A 16,559-nucleotide genomic window follows, 5' to 3' on the forward strand; every position below is an offset into this window, starting at 1 on the left:
ATTAAACCTTACAATAAGAATCGCAGTAAGTACGTACTGGGAGTTTATCACATGTTTAGTGTTTTATGTAAACGATCTATACGACACAAACTTATATCCCCAGTTTATCTATACTTTCTTACCTATAAGAACACAGAAGCCTGGAGAGGTTAAATAAATCCCTAGTGAGAGACAGATGTAGGATTTCATGACACAAGCTAGGCTATGCACTTACTCATTATGTTAAAATGCATTGCAGTGACTCAACAATTCTTTATATCCATTATTAATGCTCCTTTCTGATTCTTTGGTCTTTATTTAATTGTTTTTGTAATAAATTAAAGTGAAGCATAAACTCATAGTGTTCTGAAAACAGTCAGGGGACCTACAAAGCAAACTAATTTATGGTGTAGCCTCTAATTAGCTGTAATTACAATATTTAATAAATGAAACACCTACTTTTAAAGATAATCAAATATTTTCACTGTACTCCACTAATGCTATGGTGTATACAATAGGCTAATAACAATCAAAAGTATTATTCAAATGCTGTCGGGAAAGATAAAAGTACAATTTATTGCCAACACTGTACTATTCTTCTACTAAAACAGATTTCATATGGAAACTGGGTATAAGACAAATAAATTATGTAATCATCCATAATTTAACTCCAATTAAGATGGCATGTCTTATTCTTACAGAACACACTCATTCAAGCACATGTTTGCACATACACACACATTCACTCATTCTAAATGTTCTTTATTTATTACTATTGAAGAATTTCTCTGCATACTGGAGGTCAATGAAAGTGCTCACCAGTATGCGTTAGACATTTAAACAATCGTAGACACTGCCAGGGTCACTAATATTACAGCAAAAAGAAAAATTTGAGTTACTTTAGAATCTGATCCCTGTAAGACATTTAGCAATAATGTTTAATCTAGTCATATTTTAAAAGCAATATTTTTAGGAATCCGTTATAGTCAGCTTGCAGTTATCAATACCTATTAACGAACTCTAAAGTTTATTTTGTTCTTTTCCCAATCTGTGTGAGGTTAGGAGGAAGGATATAAAAAACTAGGAATGAGTTATAAATTGTTTACTACTTGTGAATATGCATGATGATTGAGTATCAAATCATTGAGTGTCAGAAGGGCTCATGATCTTATATATTGTTTGCTTCCAAAGGGGAATAACAGTTCTGTGTTGTCTTTAAATAAAAATCTAAGTAAGTATCAAAGATGGCAGCAGCAGTAAGTAATAGTGAACTTCATTTTGCTTTATGATGAAATGAAAGGACCAACTAAACTACCATGTGATGTCTTAAATCAGCTCTTAATATCAAAGAACAAAGTGATATTACCGCTATTTGGACTTCTGGAAACAAATAAGAAGACAAATGAACAAAAGAAACTTCAGCTGACCAAAGATGCTAATTAGTGTAAATTCCATTTGCAAAGAAAGAATAGCTTCCCTCCAAAGAGACATCACAGTGCATGCAAAATCAAGAACATTAACTGCCAAGGACATTCTGGATTTAGTAGAAGTTTCAGTGTTTTCACTCTGTAATTAATGTACAATCTAGAGGAATAAGAATACTATGTCGTTTTTGATATTCTAAAGTTAGATGCCCCCCTTAAAAAAAAGACCACAAAAAACAGTAAGCATAATTAATAGCTCTTAGCCACAATGCCAGTAAATATAATCTCAAAAAATTTACAAAACAGAGTCTGGATTTTTTGTTTGTATATTTGATTTAGAAACACCAAATCATGCTTTTATTCAGCTATTTATGGAAAAGAAATGAATTTTTCATTTTCATTATCTTTTAAGAAATAAAACATGCCAGTTTTTTGATAATATTTATCTCAGCCTATTTTTATGTATCCAAAAATATGCGCTTCTTGAATTTCCTTCGAATTTTTGCCTAACCAGTGGCTATGAACTCTTACAGTGACAATATTATTCATTATCCAGCATTTGACATGACAGCTCAACATCACTACATTAACTGACTTTCAAGTTTTCTCCCTCCCTGTGGGGCCCTCTCTCCTAAGATTGATGAGGTGTGATGCAGTGTTTGAGCTGCCATCCTGACTTGACAAACAGTAAGAGTGGTTCCTGCACAGAGCAGAAGAAGGAGGGCAAAGGAGAGAGAGAACCACAGTGTATCCTGGAATAACAGCAGCCTCACACACTTGCTTTCCAAGGGAATTAAAACATCTTTTCTCAGACTTTACACTTCAGTCAAACACATGACTTCTTCCTTTCAAGTTCCCCAAAGCTTCACTGGTACATATTGAAAATGTAACAATTAGAGAGGGATTAAACTTTTGTCCCTGTGATATTTCAGACAAGCTAAGATAAAAGTTGTTACTCCTTCCGAGTTTAAATACATTGAAACTCTAATCACTTACAATTCCCAGAATGGTGTTATTGCTTACTTTTTAACTATTGAATTCACTCTGGCAGAGCTAGGGTGATAAAACCCATCATATTCTAATTTTCAGACAGCTTGATAGAACCAATGTTCTTAGTATAGATAAAGTGTAATGGAGCACTTTCTTTCCCATAGGAAAGTCTTTGACTCATATGCTCTGATGCCAACTAGCCTTCACATCTGCTGTTTCACCATTGATAGCTGTAATTTGGCATGCTAAACTAGTGTCTGATGAAGCAGCTTTCCTCAAAGGCACCATTTTATTTCTTGCAATGGGAACATAGTAAAATGGTGTTGGTTTTCTGTAGGCCTTATGCAAATCCCTGTAATAAACATAGGATCAGGCCTCACATACAATAAATTGTGTGTTAGTGGAGGATGGGGGAGGGAGAAAACCTCTTTGGGTAAAAATCACCCCCTTACTCTGCCAATAAATTAAATGCATCATAAAGAAGTGGTTTAAATATTTCAAACTTGACTAATTAATATCAAAGCCGTAAGAGGCACTGAAAAGAATACAAAAACACTTCAAAAATACCAGATTATAATATTAAACAAAATATTATCATTTAACCTAATATTAACAATAATCCATTACCCACACCAATATCTTGACACCATTCATAGAAAAAAAAAATAATTTGGGAGAGTTAGAGAAATGATATGGCTACAAAAATCTTTGGTGAGTTTTTTTTTAGATTTCTAGAAAAAGTGTCTGAGGAAGAACACATCAACGTGAAGAGATGAAAATTTCAGTAATAATATTAATCATTAATCTAAACTAATTGCTCAAATACACTGGTGTTCAATCACATAAAGCTTTTTTTTTCACTCATTTAAGTATGTAGAAAAATTTACAAAGTAAATTATCCACAAACTTGAATACATGAAGTAAACAAAAAATTCAAAATGAAGTCTCTATTTATTCTAAATAACCATGGAGTTATTACCCAGGTTAGTAACTTGCAAGCAAGTTACTAGAACAGATTTTGGCCTGGAAGCCTAAATACATCTTGTTTTTCCATCCCCCAAGATAGAGCAGAATGTCATGTTTGAGGAACATGTTGTTTCAGTTTAGATCTGCAGGGGGATATTGAAGAATTATCAAGTGACACAAAGGAAGACTTCAATTAGAATTATGTAATAAGTTAGCCCCATCCATTAATATAGGTACATTCTTTTTTCTACAACAAGGAAAGGAGTGACAGTAGTTCACTAAATATTACAGGATCGAACAATAAACTCAGGCAAGAAAACTACCTAAGCCCAAATCTCAAACTACTTCAAAGAACCTAACTTAATATTTACCTATAGTGTGAAGTACTTCACCTCTTCTTAATCTCCTCCTGCTTAGGAAAACACAAAAGTCTCATGTACAATCCTTCCAATACTCTAATATGCCCCTTTATGGGTCTCTTCTTTAATTTCCCCTCTGTGCGCCCCCCATGATAGAAGAAACTGCAATAAAAGTTTATAAAGGAAAGGTGAATATATTCACTGCTCAAGTCCCATAGAACATATATTTTCTCACCTTTTTAGAGACACAAGCAAAAATCAGGATTTACCCCACCATACTTTTCGGAGAAAGCTCTAACCTTCTTCATACTGCTACAAGACAATTCTTACGCATTCCTATTGGGGGCCTCCAGGAATGTTATCAAAAGTGAAGATGTAATTAGATTATTTATTCTCAGCAAATCTGTTGAAAAAGGCTTTAAACGCAATTTAGGTAAATTATTCAAAAGAAGTAAGAATGTGGTCAGCAGAGTTATCATTTCATGCCTCTAATATTTTCTGGGGTCTGGGTTTCAGAAGAGATGAATGCCCACCCTAATATGAAAGAAATGGAAGTAGATGCAATCAGTTATTAACTATTATTGCCAATAAAGAAGGGGTTATTTAAATTTCAAATTAAATTAACTCTCTCTGCACATTAGAATCACCAGAGGAGGTTACAGAAAACTCAGATGCCCAGGATCCTACCTCAAGAGAGTTTTAATTACTTGACTTGGAGAGGGGTGTGGGGCTCGGTATTCTTTAAAAGCTCCCCAAGTGCTTCTAATGTTCTACTCTGCAGACAGGTTGAGACTACTGATTTAAACAAATGGATATTTTAAAGATGTTTGAAACTTAGTGGATGATCTATCCAAATAGGACAAAATAATGACTCCATCCGTTGAGAAAGGAAAACTGATATGAAAATCAAGAATATTCTCTTATTCATCAGAGTGGTATACTGTCAATCACAGACAAGACCGTATTTCCATATGATGTACATGCTATCTAGTTCTACTGATTGCCATATTTCCTAGGACTTCGGTAGATAAAAAACTAGCCCTATGAGTTAAAGTAGTGCTTTAACTGGGGATTCTGAGAAAGTAGTCAGTATGACTAGTGTTACTGGGCTCTGGTATAGAATTTATGATGCATGCATAGGGATTTGTTTTTCTATCAACAAACCAAAAATTTTAATCACAAAACTTTGATGGTAATATATCTATGCTTATGTTAATATTTGAGTTTTAAATTACCTTCTCGGCACAGGGACAATATCCCCCATGTGAGACATAAAGCTAACATTTGAGACCCTTTGTTTCTAACTTATTGAGGAGAAAAGGGGGTTGTCATTACTAAGCATAAACTGACTCCAGGTAAATAAAATTACCTAAAAACAAAGCTATGTGGCTGGTTAGTAACACCTAAATAAACAGGGCAACTCTTACATGAGCAAGTATTTAAGAAATAATCCCTGTACTTACTATGCTACTAAAGTACCATAGTGAATTTTCTAATTATTATATTGTCAAAGAATCCCTTCTGAATAATGGTGGAAAATGATTAGAATATATAAAGTAGTAAATCTGGTACACAATAAAAGACATATTTGATTTCTATCAATATGCAAATAATTACTGAACTTTTTCTTTGCAATGACCATACTTAACGAGGAATTTGTTATATAAAATATAAAAGTCTTTTAAAGAATAAGTCCTGGGGCTTCTCTAGTGGCTCAGTGGTTGAGAGTCCGCCTGTTGATGCAGGGGACACGGGTTCGTGCCCCGGTCCAGGAAGATCCCACATGCCGCGGAGCGGCTGGGCCCGTGAGCCATGGTCGCTGAGCCTGAGCGTCCGGAGCCTGTGCTCCACAACGGGAGAGGCCACAACAGTGAGAGGCCCGCGTACCGCAAAAAAAAAAAAGAATAAGTCCTGGAGATCTACTGTGCAGAATAGTGATTATAGTCAACAATACTGTGTTATAAACTTCCAAGTTGCTAAGAAGCAAGATCTTAATTGTTCTAACCACAAAAAAGAAATGATAATTTTAATGTCATGGAGGCATTGGCTAATGCTAGACTGGTAATCATATTGCAATATATAAATTTCTCAAAACACTGTACATCTTAAAGTTACAAAATGCTGTATGTTGATTACATCACAATAAAAATAAATAAAATAAATTCAAAACTAACTTCAAATATCTTTCCCATCTTCAAAAACTATTGTAGGTCAATTTCCTGAATACGCAAAATGGAAATTCCCAAGTATTCTACCATCAATATAAGAAGAGGAAATAAACATTTATTTCAGAAAACACTTTTCAATCTGAAAAGTAACTACAGATGCCATGTTGATATTTTACTTTTCTAATGTATAAATCTCTTTATAGTAAATATATTATAATTGAATTATCACCACTGTTCTAAATAAAAATAACAGAAATTATGTTTTGCAGAAATTAAAAAATATCTAATGAATGGTGTTTCTAAATCCATTTATTAAGTGCATGCAATAAACTCCCAACATTTTACATTCTATCCCTTGACTCAAAAATTACTTATGTTCTTTTGGCATTTAAGAAGCAAAATTCACTCAAGCTTTCAAAAAATCATTACAGGCATGCCATACCAGCAATTCAGGCTTACAAACCTATACTGTCACCCCAGCATAATTTAATTTTAGAAGACCATTGAACTGATAAGCTCAGAATAAGTAGCAGACTATAAAGAACGTGTTATAGTTGTATCTGCCCCAATGGCTTAAGGCAAATGTTTTAAAACCTTAATATGATCAAGCAGTTGAGGTCACGTAGGTGAGCCAAAATGACTAATGCACTTAGCTCTTCTGAGTAATGATGGATATGCCATGATGTCTTTGGCTATTACTTTTATTGTTGATACTATGAGTCCCTTGGCTATTGCTTTCATAATTAATAAGTCACTTAACCTCTCCATGGCCCAGTTTCCTCATCTGTTAAATGAGCATAATGATAATTGCTTCCTACCTTCCTTAGGGGTTGCTGTGAAGATTAATGAGATGGCATTTACAATGTACTGTGTTCTTCTAAAGAGGGAAACTATGCATAAACAAAAACAAAACAAAATAAAACCCTCTTTGTTGCTAAGTAACAAGAAATAAAACTACCGTCCCCCCCCGCCCGCCGCCCCGCCATGGATTAATCCACTTGCTTGCGTTCCTAACACTGTAAACTTCATACACTTCTGAATAAATTGACTTTTTAACCCAAAGTTAAAACGGAAATGCCATAGAGGGCTACGTATTTTGAAGAAAACTTTTTAGCTCTCTACAGAGCAGAGAAATTTTGAAAGTAAACACACATTCTACCTAAAACATCTGTCACAGATGTTCCATCAATGAATGTGATATTCATTGCGCCAATAGATAACTGTACAGAATTTGATTTTTTAAAAAGTGAGTTGCCACCTTAAAGGAAACCTAACTATGAAACATTGATAACAGATAACAATGAAATCATTAGGGGAGGTTGGGAAAATGGGAATCTGTAAACTTAGGGGGAAATAATATTTTTATAGTGTGCTTTATAGTAACTTATAAGATAGAAAACATACTAATAATCTTCTGGACTTGGACAAAGAAATATTCAGACAAATTGACACAATATTCAAAGTACCAGCTGGTAAATTTAGCTACATAGGATAAGGTAGTACAAGGAAGAGATAGACTATTAACAATAAGAAGAACAACAAAGAGGAGGAGGGGGAAATAATTTTATAAAGAACTGGGCAGTTTTCAAACAGAATTTAGAGGTGATATGAAGGAGCTAGAATTTGTACGGTTGGGTCATAAAATTGTTTGCGATCTTCAGTGTCTCCAGCCAGTAAAAGTTCTCAAAATTGTTTCAACATGGCTCCAGGCCTTAATTAAAAATCAAATTAAGCATGTTGCCTTGAGGTGCTTTGTTAAAACCTCCGAAAAAGTTAAGGAAATGCCTTGTAGATTTTCACCTGTGGATGAAAAAGCTTCTAGCCCAAAGTAGCAATGATTAAGTCTAGAGAGAGGCACATTTTAATATGAACTGTGGGTGTGGTTTTTAGATTATAAATGGACTCAACTGGATATATTTAAAGGCCAAAAAAGCTTAGCAGAAATAGAGTCTGTTCCAAAGGTATTAATAGAAAAGCCTCTGGGTCTCCAAATTTCTAGGAGTAGGACAGCTGACTTATAAGCTCAATGAAGGTTTATGTTACATGCCACTAAGAGTTTTTGGTCATTCGTTAAGCAACATTATTGTGGCAACTGTTAACTAATAGAGCCCAAAACACATGCAAAGTCTGTGCTGGGAACTGGAGATCCAAGGGTAAATGATACAGATTCAATTCATGTCCCCGTGCTGTGCAGTGTAGTATGGAAACAGAAGAATTAATGGAATACAATTTGGGGTGATCATTTAATAACTGAGGTATAAATGCTCAGAGAATTTAAAAAAGGAGTACCTTACCCAGACTGGGTCGATTTGGGTGGGGGAAAGGATCAAGAAAATTTGCCTGAATTAATTGAATTTGGATCCAAGGAATAAAGAAAATATAACCAATTAGGTTGGTAGATAAGGGCAGAAAAGCATAACAGAAGGAGATGTATCATGTAGTCATCATATGACACGGACTAACCAGTTTGGCTGAAGTTTAGAGTGTGAGAGCAGCTGGCTAAAAAATAAAAAGAAGCCAGACCATGATGTGCCTTGTAAACCTGGTAAGGAGCTAGGTTTTTATCCTAAAGCAAAGAAGCAGGGTGATTTTGGAGGGTGTTAAGTCACCTTGTAGAGTGTAGAGAACAAGAGGGAAAAAAATTGGCAAAGAGAAATATTGCAAAACCCTGGACAGAGATGACACTGTTCTGAACCAGGATGGTGGTAAAGGAAATAGAAAGATATATAGGAGGTAGACAAGTGTTGGGTGGTGCTGGGAGATGCACAATATTTGTCTAAGGTTTAATGCAATCCCTTCCACATAAGAGATAAGTAAATATTTATTGAATAAAAATGTATTCTTAAGACTGAACATCCATATCATATAATTGAGAGCATACGATGCATGATGAAACTGGACGAAATAAGACATCCTACTTATTAGATTACAAAAAAAAGTTAAAATTAAGAAAGAACATTTTTTCATATTAAATAATTTTTAAAGTTCCCTTTACCTGTGATGTGGCATAAATTCCCAAAAGAATTGTGAATTGTATCTCAATATACTATATCACAATACACAGCCTAGAAAATAGCTTCTGAAAACTGCCCCCTCAGATTTTTTAAAAATTTCACTTATCAAATTGTTCCTTCTTCATGACAACAATAATGAGAAGAATGAAGCAATTTAAATAAGATAAACATGGTGTGATCTTTTAAAATCTATTTTAAAATTATCTAGTTGTGGGTCATAGAAACATACTTTACTTGACTATGTTTAAAATCATTCTAAATTCTGAATTTTAAAAATTAGCCATGTATTCTAGTAATGGTAATTTATAATGTCTATCAAGCTTTTATTAGGCACTTAGCATGTCATGTAGAGCTTTCATTTAAGATTAAAAAAAATTGTGAGAATGATTCTGTTAGTCATTCTAATTTAGAGATGAGGAGTCAGAGGTTTACAAGGGGCAGTGTCTCATCTAAATACAGCCAATAGGTGGTGGAGTCTGAAATTAAGCTCAGGTTTCTCTACTTCCACAGTTTCTTTCCCTCTTAGCAACTATTCTAAATTGTAGACTATGTGTTCAGAAGTATTAAGTGATTCACATTAGGTATCTGATACCATTTAATGTCTTTTTAACATGTGGCAGAAATCTTTTTTAATAACCATGAAAGAGGATATGCATTTCCTTTGATACCTTTTGGAAAGACAGACTATATTAGCATATGTGGCAAAGCCAGAGATTTCAGGCAGACCAAACCCAGAGAGAGAATTTGTAGAAATTGAAAAACCTGAGTCATAAGTTGCATAGAAACAAGGTGATTTCAGCATCATTTTGTAAAACATATGACTTACTTTGAAAATACAGGCATTCTCAGAAGAGACCGTAACACCTACAGGCTATAGCTGAGCTATATAGTTTTTATATAGCTATAGCTGAAGTTATACTTCAAGGAGAAAGCATGTGCTGTTGCTTGGTGACATTTATAGAGCGTTCAGCCCTGGGGTGAGATTTCAGTTCTGCTGCACCAAGTTCCCAGATTCTGAGAACGTTTTGACCCTACTTTATTGTTTTCCAATAAAATCCTTGGGCCCTCAACCATTTTATTATCTAAATATAATTAAGAACATATTGGTGATGTCACATAGCTTTCTATTGATTTACATGGGATAACACTGAAGAAGCACCAGCTGCTCGATTTTGAGTTATTTTGCCAGTCATGGCTTTACATTTATCCCTGGAGAGAATTTGTGTGGAGTGTAATGGATACAGAAGAAAAGAAGAATGAACTCTTCTTGAAGACAGTATACATGTAAGGTCAATGAACAAAGTCAAGTGTGTTCTTTGGAAGAGGAATTATTCAATGTTGTAGAATGGCGGTGTAACTCTGTGTTTTGCAATACTGAAGACTCACCCCCTTTAAAGCCAGGTATCTTGAGCCAGCTCTTGCTTGTAGTAACACAACTTTAACATTCTTTAAAATAATTTTCTGGAACTGAGCTGTTTCAGAATAATGAGTTAACAGCAGAGTCTTGTTCAATTAGTAAAAACAGGATGGAAATTCCTTTAGAAATCAATGCCTTAAGGGTGCTTCCTAGAGTGTTTGTATGCATTGCTGTTAATTAAGAAATAAAAGAATGGTGTCAGATGTAAATCGACTATACACAATAGTCTTGGATTCATTGTAGAATTTCAAAATGACCATGCAATTCCTTCAATTACAGATTGCTAGGGAATTTTTTTTTAATTTCATACCAATGGCTGGTATAAGTAGATAGTTTAACAAGCCAAAATATGAGGTTGAAATTAGTATCATTTAGGGCTACACTAAAATAACTAAAGAAAATCAACATTTACTGTATCCTTTTAAATTCTAATGCTTTTTCAAATTTCAACAGTAAGAATTCAGCATGTGATAAAGTTATCAACATAATTGTCAACTTAGTGATTATCACTGTGTGGTTTTTATTGTGACAATTGTACATTCCCAAAGGTTTCAATTTTACAGAAAGAAAGTCTGTGCTGTTGGAAACAAAAAGTTGTTTCATGTCACTTTTCTCTGGGTGCTAGAGGCACCCGTGTGTATGAGAAAGAAAAAAAAAGAGATGAGAGTAAGAAGAAAAGTGAGCAGCAGAGTGAAGTTAGGCAAAATGACACTGCAAGAGAGCAACTGAACTAAACAAGAAATAAATTAGCAAAACAGAAGTTTGAAAGACAAGAAAGACAAAGAAGGGAGAAAATAAGCTTAAAGACGGGGAAAAGGAGAAAAATTTTAAACGTTGATTTTCCAGAGGTATACCTTGCTCATAGTATATAAGAACTTTGAAACTTAAGATATTTGAGCCTTCTAGAAAATAAAAGTAAAATTTAAACTCTGAAGTATTTGTGAAACAGAAATAATTACTTCTGGTATCAAATCACTTGCATTAGTATTTTCTATGTATTACTGTACAAAGTCAACTTCAAAATTCCCTTGAATATTGTAATAATTTAAATGCATTACATATTCACTCCGAGCAAAGTTAAAGACACCGATGATGTACACTTAGAATTTTCAACAGCTGGTTTCTTTTTTATTTAAAAAAAAGTGTTTTATGAGAAAAACAATCTATTAATATTAAATATTCAATTGGGGAAAATTGATCAATTGCAATTAATATAGACAAATAGCACCATACTGATCATAATGCTTTGTTCATATTTGATTATTCAATAAATTTGATTAGATGATAATAATTTTCCAATTGAATAAAAAATATGCATCCAATCTTTAACCTAGGCATAAAAAATATTCTCTCTGAAAGTAATTAAATTTTAAGAATTATACAGATTTGACTAAAACAATCAATCTATCTCATTCTTTGGGTATTTGGTGTCCTCCAGAACCCTAAAAGAAGCCGATTTAATTTGGTAAGAATTTTTACAAAGAAAGTTGCATAATTATTTGGCAAAGTTAAGTAAAACACAGTTATATGATCCTAGATCTAGTCTTCCCTGTCTCCAATTAAACTATAACCTTCTTAAAAGTGAGAATTAGACGTTATTTGCTCTAGCATACCCAACGTGTAGTACAATTTCTGGTACTCAGTAGGCACTTACTGAATGTTGAAAGAATTTGTTTTATAACTTGAGTCGGTTATTTTTTTAAAAGAAAAAACATCTACCACTTCTACTACCCACTTGAACTGCCAACTGCATTCCTGTGAACAGTGAAGGAAAATACCAAGGCTTAAAAATTTGCTCAAACTACAAACAACATAAAAATACTTAGTAAAATAGAAAAGAAATTATGAAGTGATACTGATTCCCTAAAATGGAATCTCCTCATTGGGTCTACTCCGGCCCAGTGAGATCAGCAGAAGCAAGGAGAAGATCTGAATAATAAAGAGGAGGGCAAGATACTCTATATGCTTGGAACTTGGTGCAAGCACACTTTCCATTTAAATGTTCCACAGGCTGTCCCACTGCAAACCATTGCAAGTTCAATGGGGTAGCCCATTTTGAGATTCTGTGCCTTCCAGAATATTAGATGGATGAATGTCCAGAGAATAGGAACTGTTTCTGCTTGTTTCTACCAGTCCTTATTTTCCTTCTTTTTCTATAGGCTCTGAACAAGTTGACCTTGTCTCATCATAACAGAAAGAAATGTCTGTATGGAAAACATTCTTACATGTAATCATTCTGTTCTTCTGGAATACCCACGCCTTGTAGAGTCTGACTCGACTCTGCTATTCAATTTTCAGTAAATATATTTATTTATTTATTTACATTCAAAGATAAAACCTTGTTGGGGAAAAATAATTTTACTTTTTTACAGATTCTCCTCCAAACAAAAATGGAATACTTATAAAGCAACAACTCCTTGTCATTTGCAAGTATAAAAATGTTTTGCCTTGATGGTCGTATATTTAGTTGTATACCTCTCCACCACCTGAGGAATATGCTATTGATTGTTCTGCACAAATAACAATGTTGCTATACTCTTAAATTCATTAATAGAAAAAGGGTTGTTGGCATTCTATCATGTTAATACATAAATTTTGGATAACCAGTAGGACTTACCTTGAAAAAAGTCATGGTTGCACCATCCTCTACCGTTCCATACTCTATCTTGGTTTGCTTAGCTAAATCATCAGCAGAGTCAATAGGGGATTCCATGCGCTCCACTGTCAGAAAGGCTGCTAAGTTAGCAGTATACGAAGAAATGATGATAAGTGTGAAAAACCACCAAATGCCTCCCACTATCCTGGTGGAGAGCGCTTTGGGCATGAGCTCAGAACCTAACAGAGATTGGGGGGAAAAGGTGAAACGAATACAGAGAATTTGATCAGCAGTCAGGTACTTTTGGTCATAGTGGCAGAATGGAATCACTGTGTAATAAAAGCTTAAATCACAGATTTATATATCTCTGTAGTAAGCAAGGAACAGCCATTGGGAGAGCAGAGGCTAATTTCAGATAATACGTAGTCTCTTAGGACATCTGAGTTTACATATAGTGACAGGAGACTCAAGTTCTACCTGAGACAGTGCAAAATAAGAATTACATATTAATGACTGGGTAACCTTTATAAAAATAGAATTAGAAGGGAGAAATCTCTCTCACTCTAGTTTATAAACCACTTTTATAGATTTTCATATCTTGTTAGTTATGTGGGATTTAGAAGAAATGACTTAATGTACATTCCAATCCATTTCTTAACAAGCTTTATTTATGTAAAGTTTCATTTTTCATGCACATGAAGCCCAAAAGTCTTGTCTATACTGCCATTTAAAAAAGTAATGTTGTAGGAAAATAATTTTAATTAACCACATTTCTTGAGCTGTGGGGTTTTAGTCCAGTTTTTATTTTAAAATAGGTAGTAAATTATTTTCTTATGCATAAACAAATGTCTCCTATCACTATAGTTAGCCTCAATGAGGAAAATCAGAATAAGAATAGTTAAATTGCCATAAATTTATTTTTACACACATATAAAAATTTCATAATTATATTACAAAACATGGCTGGAGTTGCCTGCTCATGGTATTAATAAGAGAATGAGATCTGATAATTATATTTAGCTTTTGAGTATTATTAATTTTAATTAATTTAGGTTATAAAATAAAATTCTAACAATTTTTAAATTGAGTCCTTTGGTTTTACCACATTATTTGCAGTCTTAATATTGAAATGAACACATATCAGCATGTGTAACTTTTTTATAAAAAAAAGTATACTAAATTTATGGATATATATATTACTATTCACTTTTAATCATTGTGAACCTACAGTCAAGAAAGCACTGGCTACAAATTAATTTTAATAGGGTTTGAGTAAAATGGAATGAAGCAAAGATGGACTCCATTTGCTGTTTTGTTTAACATATTTTTTAATATAATAACGGATGCAGTAAGGTAACGCATCTTTAGAAGGAATGAAAAATACAACAAATTATTCATGTTAACATTGAAAAGAAGTGGTATCATGACTTGGCTCTATCAAAACAGCCCATCTTATACTGCAGTTCATCTCACCCTTCCAATTTCAAACAAACAAACAAACAAACAACATTTTAAAAAGCAGACAGACTTGGACATGACAGCCAACTCCAGCTCCAGACTCTGCCTACCACTCTGTAAGGAAAAAAAACAGAAAAGTACCTTTCTGACGTAGTTGCTCCTAGGCCCTGTCAGACACACACTCGGACACCAAAACACTAAAATATTCAATATTCCCAAGATGATCAGCAGCTATGGCTGCCCAGTCTATTTTTTTTTTTTTTAACAACACCACCAATAAAGTCAAACAAGACTGGGAAAGAAAAAAAACAGTGGAGACATTCGACAAAAATGGCCCAATTACCACAAGTTCATATCTTACCCAAGGACTTAAACGAGTACCTCCTAGGCTTGTGAATCAGAGCCTGGTTAGGGGCTGACTGTCATGTACTCAAGGTAACGTCATGTCCAGCACTATATCCCACTAATTCCTGGGGAGCTGGGCATCAGCCAGAATAGTATGGGTTCCTCTTTCATGTATCCACCAGCAGTGAAGTAGTTATGTGGCAAAGCAAATGTATATTTGAATTTTTCATTGTTCAGATTGTCATCATTTTCAGAGATATCAGATATAGTCTTATTTCTAATTGCTAGATTGTATAGATATCAAGTTCATCTCACCAGTATACATATTCAAAAGTCTCCAAATATTTTATAAAATATAAGTAAAAAAGAATATTTTATTTTCCAAAGTGGTAGGAAAAATCATTTTAAAATCTTTATTATGGTCAGATCTTTATTATGAGAACAATTTGTTCCAGGCTATTAAGGTTAATTATTAGCCGGTGACTAGCAATTTGCCTGGGGGAATGGCATAACCCAGTGCTACTTATAAAAGATGCTTGTCTCATATGATAGATTTTTATTCACTTCTAAAATTTTAAAAGAACTCCAATATTATCTTCCAACTGTAAATAAATCTAAGGAAAAAAAAAAAAAACACTGGACCCAAAGTGTAGGAAAGGGCAAATACAACTACTGATTATTCATTTTATTTAGAAAGAGATGCCTCAAAATTAGATTAGTTCATGTAAGAGTTCTCTGAATTTTCAAGTTTTAGGTTTAAATACCTGTAAAACTATATATATGGATACTTATATTTTTAAAAGGAAAAATTATCTCAACTCAGTAGGATTGCCTTATATTTTTAAAAGGAAAAATTATCTCAACTCAGTAGGATTGCTTGTAAAATGTATTTGTTAAATTGATTTTTTTCCTTTTAACATGTAATTATTTATTTTCACTTTAGGAAGTAGTTTATAAATGAAACAGTAATGAACTAATGGATTTATGCATAATATTAAACATGCAAAAGCAAAGTACCTTTTTTATAAACATTTTATAACTTAACAATAAATTTTCTCTTCCTCAGGTCTGTAATGCAATTACCAAATGAATTTCTTCAAAGTGGATAATAAATACACCTCTAAAATTTAAGGTAAACCTTTATGGTAGGTGTGGTAACTCTTACAAAGAAATATGTTTTTTTTTTCCTTAATCCGGTCATTGTCAGTTGTTCAAATTTTGGGCATTTTGCTTTATTTACTACATTTTAAAACTTAAAAAGATTACATATTTAAATGCATAAAATAGTCTTCGGTCTTGGCTAATGAAATCTTTTATATTGAGTAGTAGGTCTGACATTAATTTATTGAACTTTTATATAAATATTAAAAGATTAATAAAATAAATCACAGCAGCAAAAATAAAAATAAATTCAGCTTGGGAGAACTGAGACTAAAATAATGAATTCATAGTTATATATATACCATTAAGACATATTGCATGTATTATGTCATTTTCTGAGAAATATAGTTTTTACTTTTACCGTTAATATTATAAATTTTAAATAATTGTGAAAGAGTATTTTTGCATGCACTTCTGAGCATGCAATACTTTATATTCTTATATACTATCAGATGCAGCTAATATTTTACTTGAAAAGGTAACTCTAAATGGTTAAATATTTTATTTTTGCAAATTTATATGCAGTAGATTTGCTAATCATGCAATACAAAGGCATCTAGTCATCAAGAATTGATATGAAAGGGAATTTTTTTACATCAAAATGAGACAGGAAACAGGAGCAATACACTGTATTCTTGTCTCAAGGAGATGCAATCTTAATAGTACTTTAAATGCAGCTTCT

At 33.3% G+C, this 16,559-nt stretch overlaps 1 protein-coding gene across 6 annotated transcripts in view; it reads right to left on the bottom strand.

Annotated features, from left to right (window-relative positions):
• Positions 1-16,559, bottom strand: part of GRIK2 (glutamate ionotropic receptor kainate type subunit 2) — a 642,939-nt gene that overhangs the window by 94,543 nt on the left and 531,837 nt on the right. For all 6 annotated transcript variants that reach the window (XR_010933794.1, XM_067702471.1, XM_067702472.1 and 3 more), the window contains one exon: positions 12,935-13,152. Coding sequence is in view for 5 of the 6 variants with exons in the window: in XM_067702471.1 (XP_067558572.1) it covers positions 12,935-13,152 (218 nt within the window). In the remaining variant the exon portion in view is untranslated. The remainder of the gene's footprint in view (positions 1-12,934; positions 13,153-16,559) is intronic.

This window comes from Pseudorca crassidens, chromosome 13 (genome assembly GCF_039906515.1).
Source record: "Pseudorca crassidens isolate mPseCra1 chromosome 13, mPseCra1.hap1, whole genome shotgun sequence".
Lineage (NCBI taxonomy): Eukaryota > Metazoa > Chordata > Mammalia > Artiodactyla > Delphinidae > Pseudorca > Pseudorca crassidens.